This window comes from Lacerta agilis, chromosome 12, assembly GCF_009819535.1.
Source record: "Lacerta agilis isolate rLacAgi1 chromosome 12, rLacAgi1.pri, whole genome shotgun sequence".
Lineage (NCBI taxonomy): Eukaryota > Metazoa > Chordata > Lepidosauria > Squamata > Lacertidae > Lacerta > Lacerta agilis.
Window position 1 is genome coordinate 30853909 of NC_046323.1, and position 19914 is coordinate 30873822.

At 42.3% G+C, this 19914-nt stretch overlaps 2 protein-coding genes across 2 annotated transcripts in view; one reads left to right on the forward strand and one right to left on the reverse strand.

Annotated features, from left to right (window-relative positions):
* Window positions 1–6057, reverse strand: part of VPS50 (VPS50 subunit of EARP/GARPII complex) — a 79323-nt gene extending 73266 nt beyond the window's left edge. The window contains exons 1-2 of the mRNA XM_033164954.1: window positions 5916–6057; window positions 2832–2900 (exon numbers count right to left, since the gene is read on the reverse strand). Coding sequence (XP_033020845.1) covers window positions 2832–2900; window positions 5916–5948 — 102 coding nt within the window. The 5' untranslated portion in view covers window positions 5949–6057. The remainder of the gene's footprint in view (window positions 1–2831; window positions 2901–5915) is intronic.
* A 1391-nt stretch (window positions 6058–7448) lies between these two features.
* The window catches only part of HEPACAM2 (HEPACAM family member 2), a 28128-nt gene continuing 15662 nt past the window's right edge, over window positions 7449–19914 (forward strand). Inside the window, 4 exon segments of the mRNA XM_033166126.1 lie at window positions 7449–7860; window positions 7863–7896; window positions 13939–14292; window positions 16634–16918. Of these exon segments, the coding sequence (XP_033022017.1) occupies window positions 7828–7860; window positions 7863–7896; window positions 13939–14292; window positions 16634–16918 (706 nt within the window). The 5' untranslated portion in view covers window positions 7449–7827.

The following is a 19914-nucleotide window of genomic DNA, read 5'->3' on the forward strand; positions in this document are numbered from 1 at the left end:
GGTCCGTATAGTTAAAGCTATGGTTTTCCCAGTAGTAATGTACGGAAGTGAGAGCTGGACCATAAAGAAGGCTGATCGCCGTAGAATTGATGCTTTTGAATTATGGTGCTGGAGGAGACTCTTGAGAGTCCCGTGGACTGCAAGAAGATCAAACCTATCCATTCTCAAAGAAATCAGCCCTGAGTACTCACTAGAAGGACAGATCCTGAAGTTGAGGCTCCAGTACTTTGGCCACCTCATGAGAAGAGAAGACTCCCTAGAAAAGACCCTGATGTTGGGAAAGATGGAGGGCACAAGGAGAAGGGGACGACAGAGGATGAGATGGTTGGACAGTGTTCTTGAAGCTACTAACATGAGTTTGGCCAAACTGCGAGAGGCAGTGAAGGATAGGTGTGCCTGGCGTACTCTGGTCCATGGGGTCACGAAGAGTCGGGAACGACTGAACAACAACAACAATACTAGATCAAAACTGGTGACAGCAAAAACCAAGTTGTTGTGATCCAGCAAAATTCTGCATAATCTGGTAAATGCTTGTTGATTTCAGGAAAGAGTGGAATGAGCATCAGAATGTCCTTTTTAAAGGAGTCGCAGACTAATAAGAAATTACCGGTATACCCAGTCAGGGCAGTGGTTCATCTACCACATTACTGCTCATTAAAATTCACAGCAGCTTCCCAAGATTTCAGACAGAGCTACCTTTCGCGGTCCTCCTCACTGGAGAGTGAACATAAGACCTTAAATATGCATGGCACACCATGTACCCTACCACTGAACTGTGTCCCTCCTTGCTCACTCAGGTATTCATTTCTGCACAGGCAGGCATGAAGATTCTCTCACACAACGGTACAGCCAAAGAAACTGCATATTCTTCTAAGTGCCAACATGGGTGGCGAGTGCCAACAGGGCTGTAGCCAAAACAGACCCACTGAGAATCAAAAAGGAGGTATCAACATGCTTGGAAGAATCCTTTTCACAGAAACAAAAACAAACAAACAAAAACCTTGAAGGCAGAGGGGAACTGATCGTGCTAAGTGACCACAGAATGCAGAATGCCTGTTGGGAGATAGAAAAACAGTGGAGTATTCTGAAAGTGGGCATGACTGGCTAGAAAACTGCACACACAGCCCAGAGATGGGAAGAATATAAAGTTCCTACCAGAGAAGAATGGTAGGAACTTTATATTAAATTGTTGGACTATGCTGAAATGGCTAAACTGACTGGAAAGCTCAGGAACCAGGAAGATCAAAACTTTAATAAGGCAGGGGGAAATTTTATAATTCATCTTGGAGACCACTGTAAGCAGTTGAAAACACTAGCAGGATTCCAATAACACATGTCATGTAACAAGAGATGTGGTTATAAAGGAGTTATTTTTTTAAAAGGATTATTGAAAAAAAAGATGCAGTAGAAAACGTTTAACAGAAACCATGCAGGGGAAGGTGGGAAGTCCAAAGATTTGGAGGAATCTTTTAATTGTGGATGTGTTGTGGTATTATTTTAATTTTGTAAAACCAAATAAACATTATTTGAAAAGTAAAACTACATACACACACACACACACACCCCTTGAATAAACTGTTCCTCCCACGAAAAAAACCAAAAATAGAATCAGGGATCTATTTGTATTGACTGCACAGACTTGTATTGCACACAATAATCCATGAACTTTCTAAGCAACTCACATAAGAATAAAAATAAATATCAAATGATTCAGAGACTAGGAGCACTAAAGCAGCCTCTGCGTAATACAGAATCAAAAGATCAAGATCTAAAAACTGGAGGTCCAAACGGTCTGAGCAAATAAAGCAATCTTCCTCTGATGCTTAAAAGACAGAGTGTCACCCAATTGGGTGTCAAAACAAAGATAATCCTATCCATCCCACATAATCTCTCAATGTGGGGGGTGGAGGAAGGCTATACACTAATGATCTCAGTATTGTGGGGCAGGGAGAGATACTTCTGAAAAGAAACATCCCCTCCTGTCCTATTCCTGCCCAATATAACTTCCTCCTTTGAGTGAATAGCCACAGAAGGTTTATTCATTCATCAAGTGTATGGTGTGGTTTGTTGCAAGCTTTGAGGCAGAGCACACACACACACAAACTGAGAATACACTGTCCTCGGTTTAAAGAACATCTCTTTTTAAAGAAAGCTCACTGCACATCAACACAATGACACAAACAAAGCCCAAGAGAACCACGAAACAATGACAACAGCAGAAACCCATCTCTTAAATTGAAAGAGGTATCTTTGGCTGAAATATTATAAGAAATAAAGCACATACAGTTCAAAGTGGCTACCAGTGACTAAAAAATGCATCCTTTAAGTTAATAGAGAAACTTGTTTCTCTGGCTTACACAACCCACCAGAGATATGAATCATAGTGTAGACAATGGAAAATAGGCAAGGGGGAAGAAAGGATAAGGGGCAACTAACCAAACATCTTCTAACACTTCCTGCTAGCCCAGAAGCGAGAAGAGAGACTTTGAATGGTTGCCCAGAAACCACACGATTCCCTCCCTTTGCTTCCTCTTTTCCACCCCAGTTTAGCTCTTACTGAGCTCAGTCGGCATGAAACCGGTCAGAAAGAATGCAACAGGCAATACCATGGCCTTACTTTAAAATGGTGGGGAACACAACCAAGACTAACAAAGTATACCAGGGCCTGCTAGCAGCCTTCCACAGGCTGGATTCTGCCCACGGGCCACCACTGCAAACAATTAATGTGATAAGTTAACATTGCAGTTTGAATAAGGAGCGATTACAAGAGAACATAAAATGACAGAAACTATGATAGCTCACAGTACATACTAGAAGATATATCACCATACCTTGCTTGGAATTCTGAAGTTCTCCAGGGGGCTCAGATCATGAATACTCTCCTGAGGACTTTTCAGACCCTTAAGGGAGGAAAAGACAACTTATGTAATACAGTCTGCAAGCTCCACGGAAATACTTCAGCTACCCATGAATAAGTTTGCAGGAGAGTGTGTGTGTGTGTCAGCCATTTTTTGCAGCCATTGCCAACCTGATGCCCTCCAAACGTTTTGGACTACAACTCACATCTGCCCTTGCCAGCACAGCCATTCTAGCTGGGACTGGTGGTCAAACAACCAGCGTGCACCAGGCTTGTGAAGGTTGATTTATTGGCACTGTGCGGTAAAATAACTTGATTCCTGCACTACAGGGGGTTGGGCTTGATGACCCTTAGGGTCCCTTCCTCATCTACAGTTCTATGATTCACCTGAGTTCAGTGCTGCGGCATTCCCAGCTTCCAGCAGCTCTGGATCAAACGAGTGTCTGATTTGTTTTCCCCTCTGCTTCCAATCTGGAGCTCCCCATTTTCATTCTATCAGTCCCACTAATAACCCCTTGGTCCATTTTTGCAGCAGAGGAAGGTTGCCACAACCCATCCATACTGCTCCTCCCCTGCAGCTGAAAGCCACCTTACCACCCATCCCCACCTTCAGATCCCAGTTGTGAACAGTTGTACCTCAACCACTGCAATTTGTGAATCCTGCCCTGCATTGCAGGGGTTGGACTAGAGGGCTCTTGGAGTCCCTTCCAACTGTACAATTCCATGATTCTACAATTTCCTGAAAAGAGTGACTATGTATGGTACCAGGTAATACCTTTAACAATATTGCACCTGAAAGTTATTTGAAAACACAGTGGGCTCTGTTGTCTTAATCAGGCAGCAAATGGTATAAGGGTAAAAAAGACAAAATGCTGTCTACATGGCACTGGCTCCCAATAAGTTACTGGGCTAGATTCAAAGTGGTGGTACTGGTGCACAAGGCCCTATACAGTTTGAGTCCAGAATACCTAAAAGATTGTCCCACCTACTACATACCAATCAGTGTTCTGCAGATACCATTCTATTAGGGGGGTCCATTCTGCACTATGTCTTTTAGCGTGGCAACACCTACCCTCTGGAAATCCCATTATATTCTCTATTGCCTATTCTCAATATTATATTCTCTATATACATTATATTCTATATTTTCTCATACTGAGCACCTGCTAAATATGTTCCTTTTTCAACAAACCTTCTAAATCATGGAACCTTTTTGATTCCAGCTGGTATCTGTATTGGATCTGAAAAGATCTTATGTGCTATAATTGCTTTAAACTGTAAATTTAATTGTTTTATATATTCCATGGTTTAACTGTTTTATATACGTTTTTATTATATTGCAAATTGTTTTGGGATGCCTGTGTAAAGCAAATCATTAACAAAATAGATATAGTAATGGTCGATCCCAAGGAACAAAGAAACAACATTATATTTAAAATATATATGAAAAGCAATATACTTTGAGAAGCAAAATAAGACCAGGGTAATCCAATGAAGTACTGATGACATACTATGTCATCCCTTTAATAGCAAAATCAGGAGTGGACACACACAGATATTCCACATGTTTTTCTCATGCTTCTCCAAGCAAGCACAGGTCTATTCTTTTTCAACTGGGATCTTTCCGGGACCAAATCACTGGGCAGTTGCAATCCATTCAGAGCATTACATTTTGCAAGTTGATCAATGTACCCCAGTCCACACACACTCCTGAGAAGAGGAGGGAGAAGAGGTTTCCTCAAATGTTTATTGTGCCTTTATAGAAAAACCTACCTCACATTAAACAAATTACAGTACCATAAAAACAAAAGCATCTGTTTTACAAAGATTACAGTCATCTCTGTTTCCCCATTCTGTGCTACACGCCCCCAGAAAACCTACAACCTCATTGTATGAAACAAAATAAAAAAAATCCTTCCAGTAGCACCTTAGAGACCAACTAAGTTTGTTCTTGGTATGAGCTTTCATGTGCATGCACACTTCTTCAGATTGTATGAGTTCACCAGCTTGGTAGGTCCTAAAGTCATCTTTACTTGCACAGATAACATATGGCTCCTTCTGTCATCAAGCACAGAAAAAGAAATTGACAAGTATATATGGCTCCCAAATACCAATACCATTACAACACCCATAGAATTCAATGGATGGGAGAAAAGCTCAAACCGACCAACCCACGGTCCACTTGGATAACAGAAAATGTATCTGAAGACCAGGTCAGTCCCTAAGCCTAAGGATTTGGGAAGCACGCATTAAGGAAAAAATGTGGACAGCCCAGAAGGTGGTACCTTTCCCCTTTCTTCCAGGAAAGCCCATGCCTGTCTCCTTCATTCACCAACTCCTTCCCACAATGTATCCCAATCATTCAGAAATCCTTCTCCCCACACAGGAAGCAATGGAGAGCACTTAGCTAATTTTTACTCAAAGCAGACATAGACCCACTTGAAATTGAAGTGCCTTAGTCATCATGCTCTTCAATCTACTCTGGATGTGACTAGCAATGGATACAACGCCAATGCATGGCAAGTCCCCATCCCTGTTCATCCTTACTGGAAAAGTTCCCCTACCCTCTCGGAAGCCCTAAAAAAAACTCGACACTTGTATGATAGTGAATTCCTGCCTTCCCCCTCCCCCACACCCCTAAAGAGGCTGAAATTTCCCTAGGAAAATTCATCACAACAATCCAATGAGGCTACCACCTTATGGGCATTTATAAGGAGCAAGTCCCATTAAAAAGACAACAAGATTCCCTGCAAATGAAACACGCACAGAGATTGTGGCGCGTGTATTTTTAAGGTTTCCCGTGTCTTTCTTTATGCGACACATTCACACGGCTACCCTGCCGCTTATTCCTATCACTCAAATGCCGCCCGCGTTCAAAGCCTTCCTTTCAGTTGTGGGGATTCTGGCCTTGTCCTACAACCGCAAAGACCACACTCCCACGACGCGGGGACCCTCCCACGACCGGCCCTTTGCACCGCCGGCTCCGCTCTTTCCCGCACCTTCCTCGCCGCCCGTGCAAAATCTCCGCTCCCCGACCCGCTTGCCCTCCCGGCCGTACCTGTCGGGTCATCAGAGACTTGATCTTCTGCATGGCAACGCAGCGCCGACCACTTCACAAGCTCCTGTCACCCATCGCGCTCCGCTCCCTTTGACACAGGGAAGCCATTTTGTACATCACGTGATACGCTCTTTCGCTACATGTTTCCTGTTGCATTATGGGATCGGTAGTCCAGGAAGGACACGCTCCTTCCCACACTCTGGACCTGAAGACGTAGATACACTACAACTCCCATCACTCTCAGCGGAACGTCTCTCCGCTCACCTCGAAGAGTAGACGTTCCAGGAGGAAGGAAGCTGCATAGAGATAGGAACAGTTAGAGGGGCAATCCGATACATGGAGACGGAATTTCCTGGTTTCTTCCTGGCTGTCTCCCTCCCCCGACATTAAATGAATGGTGACCCTAAAAAACAACTGAACTGAGATTTTAGTAGATGCAACTGGACAGCAGGGCTTGTTTGTTTTCTCGTTTAAACGTATTAAAATGCCTTGCTGTTGGCAACACACTCCACTATCCTCCTATTGGGGTGGGGGCCCCTGAAATGTTTAATATTTATCATGTTTAATATTTCGGGTCAGAGATGGAGCTGAGGTTGGGTTGCCTTGTAACAAATTCCCTGTAAAAAACAAACAAACTTCAGACTTCAGCAAATCTGTTTAAATTACTCACTCCGATTCCTCCCAACCCTAATTCAGAATGCAGTTTCACGTCAAAGTCTTGCTTTTCTTAGAAAAAAAATCGCATGAAATTGCGTTAGAAAAATGATGATCTCCCTTGCTGCTGCTGCGCTTTGGTGGGAATGGCTGACTCAATCACAGCTACCGTTAAATCCCAAATTACTCCATTTTTGGTGGGTGGACAGCTGTCACTTCCGCCTCATGAGAGACCGAAAGGGGACCAAAGCAAACACGCAAACTTGTAATTCTGAGGTTACGGCGGAGGGCGAGGGAGACGGGCACAGCGAAGCGCAAAGGTGCTAGGCTTGCAGTGCAAAGCAACGGCGCCTCCCGCTGGCCAAAACGACATTTCTTCCGAAAGCCAAACTCCTATTAATGTACTGTATTCCTGCTATAGTACTTTGTTCAGAGCAGATATCCCTTGACTTTAGGCTCGAGCGGTCCCAAATGAGATCTTGCATGTTGAGTAGACTGTCCGGCCGGGTACAAGCTGTAGAGCCTGACAAGAATCCTTTGCGCAAGGCAAGGATAACTATAGAAGGAAGCACATATATTTTAACATTAATCTTCCATGGTCCCCCTTTGGGCTAAGAACCAATCTAAAACATTTATTATCTAATATTATAGTGAAAAACGATGTCACAGAGATGAACCATAGTATGTGTTAAAAATGAATACTTCTTGCGCACGCACACAAACAGCCCCTTTGGGGGATAAGAACTGATTTCATGCAGGTTTGTTATATAATATTGTAGTGGGGAACAATTATGCCCGACCATTTCTGAACAGAATAAGCTAGATAACTGACAAAACACTTCCACTTCTAACACTTACGAGCATGCACAAGTCAAAACGTTATTCCTCCGGGTAGCTGTTTAGCTGTCAGCTGTAGGAAGGTGAATGTAACCTGCGTGCGCTCTGGGCTCATTTATTTTTTATCAGTGTTGAGTGATTCATTCTGTATGCCCCATTTATCATGCTCTGTGTTTGCTGTGAATATAACCGGAGCGGGGAACTTAGGGTCACAGGCAATGAAGATGTCGAACACTAATCCAACAGGTGTTCCCACTCCCTCTGCCTTTTGTATACACATATTCAAATCACCTAAGGCAAGCCAGGGAAGGGGCTGATAAACTCACTGCTGATTTCCCTAGCAAATAAGCCCCACGGCTGCTGGACCAAACTCTGGCTTCACATGCACACCAGAGAGAAAGGGGTGCTTGCATGAGACAGGATGCTTTCATGGAGCCCTTTAGCGCCACATTTTGTGACTTGCAATGCAAAATCTGTGTTCTGCTTTTAGGTAAGATCTCAAATGTCGACTGATGATGATGATATGTATTTAATCTAGATGTAAGGTTTTATTTCAGTTCCATACTTTTGATTGTTTTTAACTTTAGTAACTTTACCATTATAAAACTGCCAGGAACTGTCAGTTTTCAAACCATGTGGATTATTTTTTTTATCCTACAAACGTATATGATTTGTACAGAAAAACTGGAAATAGATAGAAGGGTAGGTTGATAGATAGATACTAATTGCAATGGGTAGTGTTGGAGCAATCTTGGTGTTTTCACTCTGGAAGGCTGCAATCCTACACCCACTTACCTGGGAGTAAGCCTCACTGAATGCAGTGGATCTTACTTCTGAGTGTGCATGTATAGGCTGTGCTGTAATATGGAATCTTTCGTGGAGCCTTAGAAAAGCAGCATGAAAATTTGAGGTATCAATTATTCTCACTGCCTTTTTGAAAAATACGTCATGCAAATAAGGTTGTTCCTTTTCAGTTTTCCACATGTAATGGCCCAGTATTATCAATAGATCCTTCTGTCTAAGACATTATGATTTTTGTATAAATAAAAGTATACTTAGCATTAAAAATGAATGACTTTTCATAAAACATCACACACAAAAATGAGTAAGATGGGCATTCGGCAAGATGTATATGTCTTCCTAAGAGAAACATTTCTTATCATTATTAATGAACTTTTAAAAAGTTGTGGTGCTTGTAAATGAAATGAATTTTATGGCTCTTTTATGTACTTTTATACGTTGTGATTAAATTGGCTTTTTACTTTCATTTCTCATGTGAGGTCTGATGTAGTCCATTAAAATCTGCAAACTTGATCCCATTCGTGATGTTTTGGTTTCAAAAGATGCCACATTTAGCACATTTTATCTTACTATGATTTGTAATAATTTTCTTGCTTTCACGTCCAGTATGTGTTGTACTAGATGTAGAACTGGGAGCAGGAGGGGAGGAAGTTTACCATGCCACCAAAATTCTCAATTTTATAAACTTTTATAAACTTCTTCCAAATAACAATAGCTGTGCACAAATGACAATGAGAATTCTCCACTTTGTGGACAGAGAAACTGGAGAGAAACCATCTCACAATTTTTTGTAGGGGGGGGGGGCAGATCTCCAACAGCTCCTCAGGCTTATCGTGTGCTGTGACAATGGCCCATGGCACACAAGTCCTCCTTCCCAAGTTTCGTTTTGTTGCTGCTGCTCAAGAAGCAGCACCAGCCTGCCCACCATTTTGCACCCTCCATAATGCCCCAGAATGAACATTATTCCAGGCATTGCAGAAGGGGAAATGGTTGCTGCCACACACAAAACTGGTGGAGAAAATTTGTAGGAAAATATGCAAAGTGGCCTTTTTAGGGAGGGTATCAGAATAAGAAACATCAGTCTTCGCTAGAGTTAGGAGAAAAAGAAGAGGACATAATTCTGACTGATCAAGGTTTCTGCCCTCTTAGCTCAATTGTCAGCAGACACCTCACCCTAGCTGAACCCACCTTGTGCAAAATTGTCCCACCACCCATCCATTTTCAACTATGCACAGGTTCTTTACTTCATCCTGAATTAAATTACCAATGACTGGGTTTTGTTTTGTTTTTTGTTTTTTACTACCACCAAAGTTCAGTATAAGATCCTTTCACCCAGCACACAGATGATAAAGAGGACAGGGGCTCGGGGTCAGATGGGAATAGGAGATTGTTTCAATTATTTCAGGGGCTCTATGGGTTAAAACCAGAATTTTGAAATGTGTGCAGAAAACTACAGATAGAATACAGGAAGGTGCAGCTGCCCATCACCAAAAAGTAGAGCTGCTAAATCAGGGGTGGCTAAACAGTCACCAAATTTCCTTGGGGGGGTGGATCTTAAAGGTCCCTAGATGAGCTACTAACATGAGTTTGACCAAACTGTGGGAGGCAGTGGGAGACAGGAGTGCCTGGCGTGCTCTGGTCCATGGGGGTCATGAAGAGTCGGACACATCTAAACGACTAAACAACAACACCCCTTAGATGTGCTATGGAGGAAAGTTGTTTCTTACTGGGTATTTTCTTATACAGAGACTGGTACAGAGCATTTGAATTCCTGGCTCTGTTAATGAAGAGCTGACTTGCTGCTGCTGTTAAATCGTGTCCTGTGGGAAATGGGAGCAAGACTGAACTTAGTGCGGCTTCTGAGCAGTTGTGTGTAGGATTGTACTTATAAAACACTACCATTCTAATGGTAAAGCATTTTGCTTTACTTGGCTTGGAACTATATGCTCATAAGCATATAGACAGTGCTTTTTTCTAGGGGGGGGGACGCAGGGGGACGCATACCCTTAAACAGTTTGTGAATCTTTGTACTTTTGTCCATTTACTGTATTTATTTTCCCCAATTTGAACTATAAAATGGTGATTTTCTTGAGTCACAATGAGAGTACCCCAAAAACATTATTTATTTATTTTTAGAAAAAAGCACTGCATATAAAGGAAAAAAAATAAAAGGAAATATTTCCACGGAGATCTTAAGTTTATGCATTAAACTGAAAATATGATGTCACGGTTTTTATTTAAACAAAAAAAAGCTGCAGGGTGTTTCCAGTCAACAAGGGTGGTGTTGTGCTTACTAATACTTAAAGCCGGATATAGAAGCAAAATGCAGCCCACGCTCCAGTTGGAGGTCACTTTGGAGAAACCTAGCCTGTTTATATCCAATACACATAAACGGCCTTGAAGAGATAACTGGAGCCAAGGAAGGGCGTGGTTTGCTTTGAAAGCTTACTGTATAGTTTATATTCACATTTCAGGTCCTGGTCTTTAAACTACGGTAGGTTGTAAGACTGCTTGGATTTGTAGATCTAAGCACTTCTAAATTTCAGCTTTCTTAAGTCAAAAGTTCTTAAAATGCAACATCTCAACCCCTAGGAGGTAAGCCTATTCTACTACCCTCCTGTTAAAAATGAAAGGGTGGTTCAGCAATAGAACAGGACTGAGCTGATTTCAAAAAATGGGGTTGTGAATTTATTGCCTATTGTCTCCACTCCTGTTTTACACCAGCTATACAGAAGATGCACAGGACTAAGTTCCTTGTGCAGAGGGAACGACTGTAAAATACCACCTAGTCACAGAAATCCTTCCTTGTTGTCTGGAAGGAATAATACACTAATGATGAAGCTGTAGCTTTTCAAGAGTAAAACATGGCTGTGTTTAACAGACCTGCCAACTTTTAACTTTTTTGGGCAGGAGACAAAAGTTAACCTCCCTTCCATGATTTTGAAATCTGACCTCTCTGGCTTTGATGGGATCAGTTTCACCCTGGACTTCTCCAGATGATTTTTCAAACGTGCAATCAGGATGAATTTGTGCTATTGATGGTATGGGGTGGGGTGGTCCAACACACTCCCTCATTCAAGTCTATTTGAGCCTTCAAGATGATCTGGACAGTCACAGTTCACACAGCGTCTGTGGCAATCTGCGCATGGTCTGTAGCTTCTTGCTGAAATCCTGCAACATTTCATACTACAAATGGTGTTTGGGTTTTTTGGTCCTGCTTATGTCACTCTATAGTGCTAGGGTGCCTTGGCAATGTGCTGAATTAATTTCACTTCTTTATTATATATTTCCTGTTCAGGATTCTGGTGTTCCTGTAGAGTTGTTTGTGGAAACAAATGAAGGTTTAGTAGAGCAACTGCAGCTCTATTAAACTTATGTTTTTAAAAAAAAAAATGGTGGAGAGAGAAGCTAGTGCTAGGTCACCCCAGAAATTTGCAGACTTAGGCCACATTCACACCATACGTTTTAAGTGCTCTTGTACAACTTTGGCAGCTGTAGCTTCTCCCAGTTTGGAGAGCCAGTTTGGTGTAGTGGTTAAGAGCGGCAGACTCGTAATCTGGGGAACCGGGTTCGTGTCTGCACTCCTCCACATGCAGCTGCTGGGTGACCTTGGGCTAGTCACACTTCTCTGAAGTCTCTCAGCCCCACTCACCCCACAGAGTGTTTGTTGTGGGGGAGGAAGGGAAAGGAGAATGTTAGCCGCTTTGAGACTTCTTTGGGTAGTGAAAAGCGGGATATCAAATCCAAACTCTTCTTCTTCTTCCCAAAGAAATCTGGGAGATCTAGTGCTGGGATAGTTAAAATTCTCAGAGTGTTTTAACAGTCCCAGGGAACTCTGGGAATTGTAGATCTGAGAGGGGGCTAGGGGTCTCTGAACAATGGCGGGCAATCAGTCTTTCTTAGCTAGCAATCTTCAGCAGCTTTGCTCAGAAGCAATTCCACTTGAGTTCAATGTTATTCGCTAGTGAGTGTGTTTAGCTCAGGATTACAGCCTTGTGTCCATTATAAGAACTGAGCTGGAAACTCTGAAATCAATTACCAGAGAAAAGTCCACAGAAATACGTGGAAGTAAGACAGCTCAACTCTGTCTTAGTTCATGTAGCGCTGCAAATGGGCTTAGTTATCGGAGGTATATAGTTAGAACATGGTCGTGCCAGGCACTAATTAAATATTTGTACTTGTATTTTTCTTATTATTTTGAGACAGTTTACCTTCCTTCCCAGCGCAGCTCTCAAGGTTGCCTCTGAGGTGATACTTGGACCAAATTTTAAATCCCAACACTGTTCCCATAGCAAATAAACAGACCAAACAAGGAGGATTTGTTGTATATCAGCAACTTCCTGAATTCCTACTTCCTTCTGGCTTTGCAGAAGTTCTCCCATAGTGATTATACCTGAATAAATCATCAGGTCATATTCATACAGAACAAATTTACATCCCCTGGAGGCAACTCCACCCTTTCTGACAGCAAAAACAAAAGGGTTCCTTTTCAGCAGTTTTTTTGCTTGGACGTTTTCCATGTCTGTAAATAGGGCAGGTTTGACAAGCAATAGAAGCTACATAGAAACGTATGTTATGGTTGCATATATTATTGGCCCATATTCTGCAGTCTTGTATCGACTTCACAAGAGGCAGGCATACATAGGTACTTCCATACATGGGCTATATAGAAGCAACCAACCATTGTCCTGCTTTCAGCTGGCTTGGAATAACAACTAAGCTTCCATTTAAATGGGCAGGTCCTCTTTCCCCAGCTCTCATGTAACACACAGGGGCATTATTCATCAGGATCACTGTTAGTGGGGATAGTATCCCCCCCCCCATCCCCTGGCCACATTCCCCTACCTTCTGCAACTGAAGGGGGAGAATTAATGGATATAGAGACAATGCTATTCGGAAAGGGAAGAGTTAAAATGATAGAGATGTGTGACAGACCATATGGAAGGAAATGACATTATGCAGGAAGAGCCGTGCCATAGGCCATATATACCTGGATAAATTACACAGGATTTTTAAAAATTAAATTAAAAAAATTCCATGACACAGTAAAATTACAACAACAACAAATGCAAATCAGATAAGTAGAATACAGAGTCTGCACTTAAAAGTAATTATTAGCCCTTACTGCCCATTAAGGGGTTTTTGTTTTTTTTAAGGAATCTTTTTTGAATCGGGATGGGTGGGAACAGAAACCAAAAGGCAAAAACATCATGTCGATGCACTGTAAAAAAAAAAAAAAAAAAAAAAAAAAGTGAATGAGCAAAGCATGGTTATTCCAGAGTAAAATTCCAGTGTGGAAGTAGCAACACACAACTGTCTGTGAACTGCTGGTCTTGCTCCAAGGGATCATGGTAGCACCCATGAACCAGGCTGAAGTATGAGCAATGAGTGAATAATAAGTCTTAAGTGTCAGGATGATCACATAAGTGGTTGCTACAGGCCATGGTTCCTTCTCATTGTATTTCCATGTATTCTGGATATAGCAGGCTTATTAAGTAGTAAATGATGAAATAAACTGCTGTGTTTAAACATGGGGCGAAGGGTTGAAGTGAGAAATACTGACATCAAGAAGATTCCAAAACTATTTAAAATGTGACATACTAATTTTACTCCCAGAAAGTTTTTGAGATGGGCTGTCTCTTACCGCAGTGGCGCATAAAGCAACCATTGTTTGTGGCCTGTTTGCATTGCAAATTATAATCTTTTTTTCAAAATTTCTTTCCCCCTGCAGGTATTTGTTCTGCCTTGAAGTTGACAGTCCCAACACATACCATCCGTGGTATTAAAGGGCAGTCCCTCACTCTCCCAGTTGACTACAATTTCAACATTACAGTTTCCAATATCCAGATAATATGGCTGTTTGAGAAGCCACCAACAAACCCCAGATTTCTGATTGGCTGCTTGGTAAATCAGTCAGTAGTTCCAGACTTGGAATATAGGCACAAAATTGCACTTAAGCCTCCAAATGCATCCTTGCAGATAAGATCTCTGAACTTCAGCGATGAAGGCAATTATGTTATCAAAATCAATATCGATGGAAACCGAACAATACCTGCAAGTGCAAAGGTTCAAGTTACCGTGGATGGTAAGTAATATAAAATGTTGGAATCTAAAGGTTCAACCAGAATGCTACATAGAGGTTCTGTGGCCAGGAGACTATGAGGGTTTAAAAATGTATTAATAGCAACCATTGAGGGTACAATCGGCAGCACACTGTGCTCTGGGGAAGAGGGCTATTTAACTCTTTTCTGTGGGCCCTTCTAGTACCAGCATAGTAACCCCCGCCGGGCGCCTGGGGTACCAGTGGCAGGGAGGGAGGTACACATGTGGGCAGCAAAAGAGCGTGCCCCACCAACAACTGAGATTGTGCCAGAGATCCTTATCTTCTACAGCACGTTTTGTTGAGCCCAGATTCCCCAAATACAACTGCAACTATGGCAAGACTGCTATTTAGTCTAAATTCCAGCAGAGGTGTTTGGAATCACACCAGGATTCAATAAATTGAGTCCTGGCTAAGGGCTCATCCACACTTAACCTTTCCACACTTTCTAGATACAGGACTACCTTGTGTCTAAGCACTTCCTCCCTCACTGCCACTTCCCCCCAGAAATCCCACTCTTTAACTCTGACTTGGAACAAATGGCAATTCAGGTTTTCCGTGGATTGGTGTTTGCTCTGATTCAGCGGGTTTTTCGAAGGGAAAGCACCCGGGACGACAACAACAACAAAGTGCTCAGACACAGAGCTTTAAAGCGCATACCTGGATAAGGCCTTGTTCTGTTAAAGGTAAGCAGCATAAGATGGCCAAAAGCTTTATCTTGCTGAACAGACTGTGACAAGTCGGACTGCAAATATGAAAGTGCTGTTTTAAATGTTACCCACAAGGGGAAGAATTCCTGAAAGGAGAAATGGGGAACTCTGTACATCAGTGGAAAAGGTTCTAATCCTCTGCAATTAATGTTGTATTTGGGGGAGGGGGCAGGAATTCACAGGACAGCATTCAGCAATATTACACACATCCCACTATTTTACTTTATGTGGCAGACTTTGGGCTTATCCACCCTTACCTTTTGCGCCGCTCTTTCCAGGCAAAAGGCCATGTTTTAACACTCCATGTCTAAGTGTGCAGTTGTTGTTGTTGTTTTGCTCCTCCTTCGGAAATCCTGCTCTTTAAAGCTGAATTGGAGCAAACGTCAATTTGGGTTTTCCTCAGATCAATGTTTGCTCCAATTGAGCTTAAAAGAGCGGATTTTCACAGGGAAAGCACCAGAACAAAAAGGGCTCGGACATGGGTACCTTGAATCGCAGGGAAATTACACTTTGCCAAAAAAAAAAAGAGAGAGAGAGAGTATATTAGACAAAATCACACACAAAGAAACACCGATTAGGAGAAATTTGCTGCAAAATGCTGGTGAATTTTCATGTGGACTTTGAAGCACTGCTCACTGATGTGGAGTACTGAATGTAGATTGAAAAAAATGAGAGAAACAAACAAAAATAGATTCGCCGATTCCTTGCTGTTGTGCGTGGTGGCCACATTTACTGGCGCAAATGGCAGAAATGCTTTGCCATCAGGAGAAGTGTGTTCAGACAGGGTGAAATGGCTCTGCCCAGCTACTCATGGATATAGGCAAAGCTCTCCCATACAAGGAGGGGGACTCTGATAGGGCTAAAGTCTGCATACACACATAGAGGAGCTGTACCTGCATACATTTATAACCAGGGAGAGCGCTTTCCCACACTGTGTGAATGCATGGATAGCTGGGAAGCATTTCTGCCATCTGCTGCAGTGGGAGGTGGGGTTGCACAACTTTCTACAATGTATGCAGGGAGCAGGGAGCACACCTGTGGTGCTTGTTAGTGGCAGGTTTGGGATAAGCCCACCTGGCCCCAGGACTCCCCTCATGTGGTATTCCCCCACACAGTGGCGGAGTAACATGCTGCAGCCCCAGAGCAGAGAACAGGCAGGGGAGTGGCTGGCACACATCCCGGGGGCATGGCGCACGTCTCAAGGTTGCGTGGCGTGTGGCGCGCGTCCCAGGATGGCGCAGCACACTTTCGTGGGGGGCTGCTGCGATGGCACCCTTTTCCCAAATGGTACCCGGTGCAGTACAGTCCCCCTGCCCCCCTCCGCACGCCAGTGCCCCCACATGGGTGGAGGGAAGTCAAGCAGTTTCCCCCCGGTTCCTAAATTATTCAGCAAATAAAATGTAATCCTAAATTATTCAGCAAATAAAATGTAATCCTAAATTATTCAGCAAATAAATTGTAATCCTAAATTATTCAGCAAATAAATTGTAAACCCATTGGCTATGCTGCCAGGGGACTCTGGGAGGAGGGGTCTAGCAACATCTAGAGGGCCAAAGGTTACCCGCTCCTTGGTTAAAATACATTGATCCTAACTTCAAAGATCTTTTATATTGCAGTTCCTGTCAAAAAGCCAGTCATATACATTGAACCCTTTGCTGGAGTCGTGGAGAACAGTGGGAACATTACTTTGAACTGCACTGTGGAGGAAGGCACACGGGTCGCTTACCAGTGGTTGAAAAATGGAAACCCCATTGAAGCTGGCACTATCTATTCCTTGTCAGCAAACAATAGCACGCTTCGGATTGTCCCTGTTGTCAAAGAAGCCATTGGGAATTACAGTTGTTTAGCAGAAAACCCAGTCAGCGCAATGGAGAGTGACGTGATCGTGCCAACTATATATTGTGAGTAGCATATAATGTAGACCATATGTTGCATATAGTAGCTGGATTGAGAGAATGAGGTTGGGGAGGGGGAATTAAGAGTGATAGTGGATAAATGGTAGGTCTTTGCCATTAGATTATTTGTTTATATCCCACATACAGTGGTACCTCGAGTTACAAAAGCCTCAGGTTACAAACGCTTCAGGTTACAAACTTCGCTAACCTGGAAGAGTTACCTCAAGTTAAGAACTTTGCCCCAGGATGAGAATGGAAATTGTGTACCAGCAGTGCAGCGGCAGCAAGAGGCCCCATTAGCGAAAGCACACCTCTAGTTAAGAACAGTTTCAGGTTAAGAACAGACCTCCGGAACGAATTAAGTTCGTAACTAGAGGTACCACTGTATTCTCCAAGCAGCTGAAGGTCATATACATGACACCCACCCTCCCCTTTTAACCTCACACCAGCCCTGTGAGGTAGGCTAGGCTAAGAGAGAGTGGCTATCCCCAGCCCCATAACCTTTGTGACTGAGTGAATTTTTGAACCACGGTGTCTGCAACCCTGGGCTGCATTCACACAGAAGTTTATTCTGTTTCCTCCACTGACCCAGAAAATTATGGGAGTAAAATGTCAACATTTGGGCAGTATAGCAGCATACAGTTGCTTTCCAACCATGTTCATGAGTGAATTACTGAGGAACAGAACTGCACACGTGCAGAAAGGGTAGGGGAGCAGCAACGTTGTTCAACAACGTTCACTGTTGTATCACACTGTACCCACAGGTGTGAATGAAATTTAACACAACATGCTTGTATAGCGGTCAAAAAGTCACATTTCCATAGCACAACAGGTACTGTAGTGTGAAAGGAATATAAGAAAACAGGACAGAAGCACTAGCATGTATAATCGGGAAAACTAACACTCCTATCTGAATGCAAACCCTAGTCTGACTTTTGGACCATAGTAAACTTCCATTGAGCTCTCATGATGGCACCTTCTCATTATGACAGAAGGCCTGTTCCAGGTAAGGCTAAAGAGAATTGAAGTACAGAATGGTTAAAAAAATCAACGTTTCACCTATCTCTTTGTCAATGCAGGTAATAATAATAATAATAATAATAATAATAATAATAATAATAATAGGCCACCCATCTGACTGGGCTGCTCCAGCCATACTGGGCAGCTCCCAGCAAAATGTTACCCATCTGAATGGATACAACTAGATCAAAATTATGGCTGTTCCATGCTAGGTTAGTTATATGTGTTAATTATATGCAGTATTTTGGAGACTGGGATGATTTGACCGACAAGATAAAGGATAGCTTTGTTTAACCAAGCTGTAAGCAAACCGGTTTACTTGATCCACTCTTGAAAGAAGCTTTGTTGACTCGGAAGGTGTTGGAAGCATGTCAAAAACTGGTGGCATTAAGTAAATATTGGGTTTAGAGATGAAATGATGGAAGTTGAGAAAACATGGTGGGTACACTTCCAAGAGAAGAATTACCTTATGAGCCAAAATATGGAAATGCCATTTACAGGAAGGAACCAAAATTAAGGTGTATATAGCCCAAAACCAAACACTAGCAACAAAATGGGCAGGGACAGAAGTGAGAATTATGTGAACAATTATGTGAACAATTATTGCTCATTTGAGGAGATCTAAACCACTTTAATACAAAAGTAAATAAACAATAAACTGTACCAAAGACCAAATACAGTTCAACCATACTGGTCTCCTTTGGTGGTTCAATAAAGCACCCCAACAATTTGTTACAATGAATTTTGTCTCTTAGCTGAATGGTGAATATGCCTGAACGGTGTGATGAAACTACATATAAAATTAAAATACACACTAATACCTGATCAATAAACATTCTAAGCAGAAGTATAACCATAAATATAATAACTCACTCACTGCCCATAAAAATAAAGTTGCTATGAAGAATTAACAGTCATGTTGATGAAAAATGGTTGCCATTACAGATAGTGGGATTGCCTAATCTGCTAATAAAATTAGAAATGAATTTAAATATAACAATTTTGGAAATAATAATTGAAAAATTACTCAATGCATCTGTGCTCTCACCACAGGTAGTTCAAGAAATCTTCCAAAATTCTTCTTGTAAACATTGAGTATAGGCTACATAGGGTAAGGAGCTAGCAGCTGATATTTGCCTTTGGACACCATTCATTACCAGTAGTTTGACAGATATGAAGAACTGTTTTGGTGAAGGTACCATCACCACAGATGACCTATAACAGCAGGCTATAACCATGGATCATTTAAAACACCAATAAATGGACCCTTTTGTTCATATTCAGCAACAAGGTGAACAGGCCTTCAGAAAGCCATTTTGTAAGTAGACCTAAACAAATCTGAATGTTTAAATGGATCCAGATCAAGTACTTTTAGTCATAAAACTTTGGAAGATATGAATAGTGTTCTTCTCAGGACCACCCTCAGATATTACTAAATATTATGAAATAAGTATGTGAAATCCTGACAGCCCCTCTTCACTCATCCTTCCTGGCCCTAAGGTTACCTCGCCATCGCCATGGGCTTCCTAATATCACAGGTCAACTAATAATAGGAATAATAATAAATTGTATTATTTATACCTCACCCATCTGGCTGGGTTTCCCCAGCCACTCTGGGCAGCTTACATATCTGAAAACATACTAAAAACATCAAGCATTTAAAACTACGTAATACAGGGCTGCTTTCAGATGTCTTCTAAAAGTTGTGTAATACTTGACATTTGAAGGAAGGGCATTCCACAGGGCGGGCGCCACTACCGAGAAGGCCCTTTGCCTGGTTCCCTGTAACTCGCTTCTCGCAGTGAGGGTACCAGCAGAAGACCCTCAGAGGAGGACCTCAGTGTCTGGGCAGAGTAATGGGGTGGAGACGCTCTTTCAGGTATACTGGGCTAAAGCTGTTTAGGGCTTTAAAGGTCAGCACCAACTAGCTTTTGCCAGACTCCTTGGCTCATCCTCCTATTGCATCTCTGAATGAGTCATAA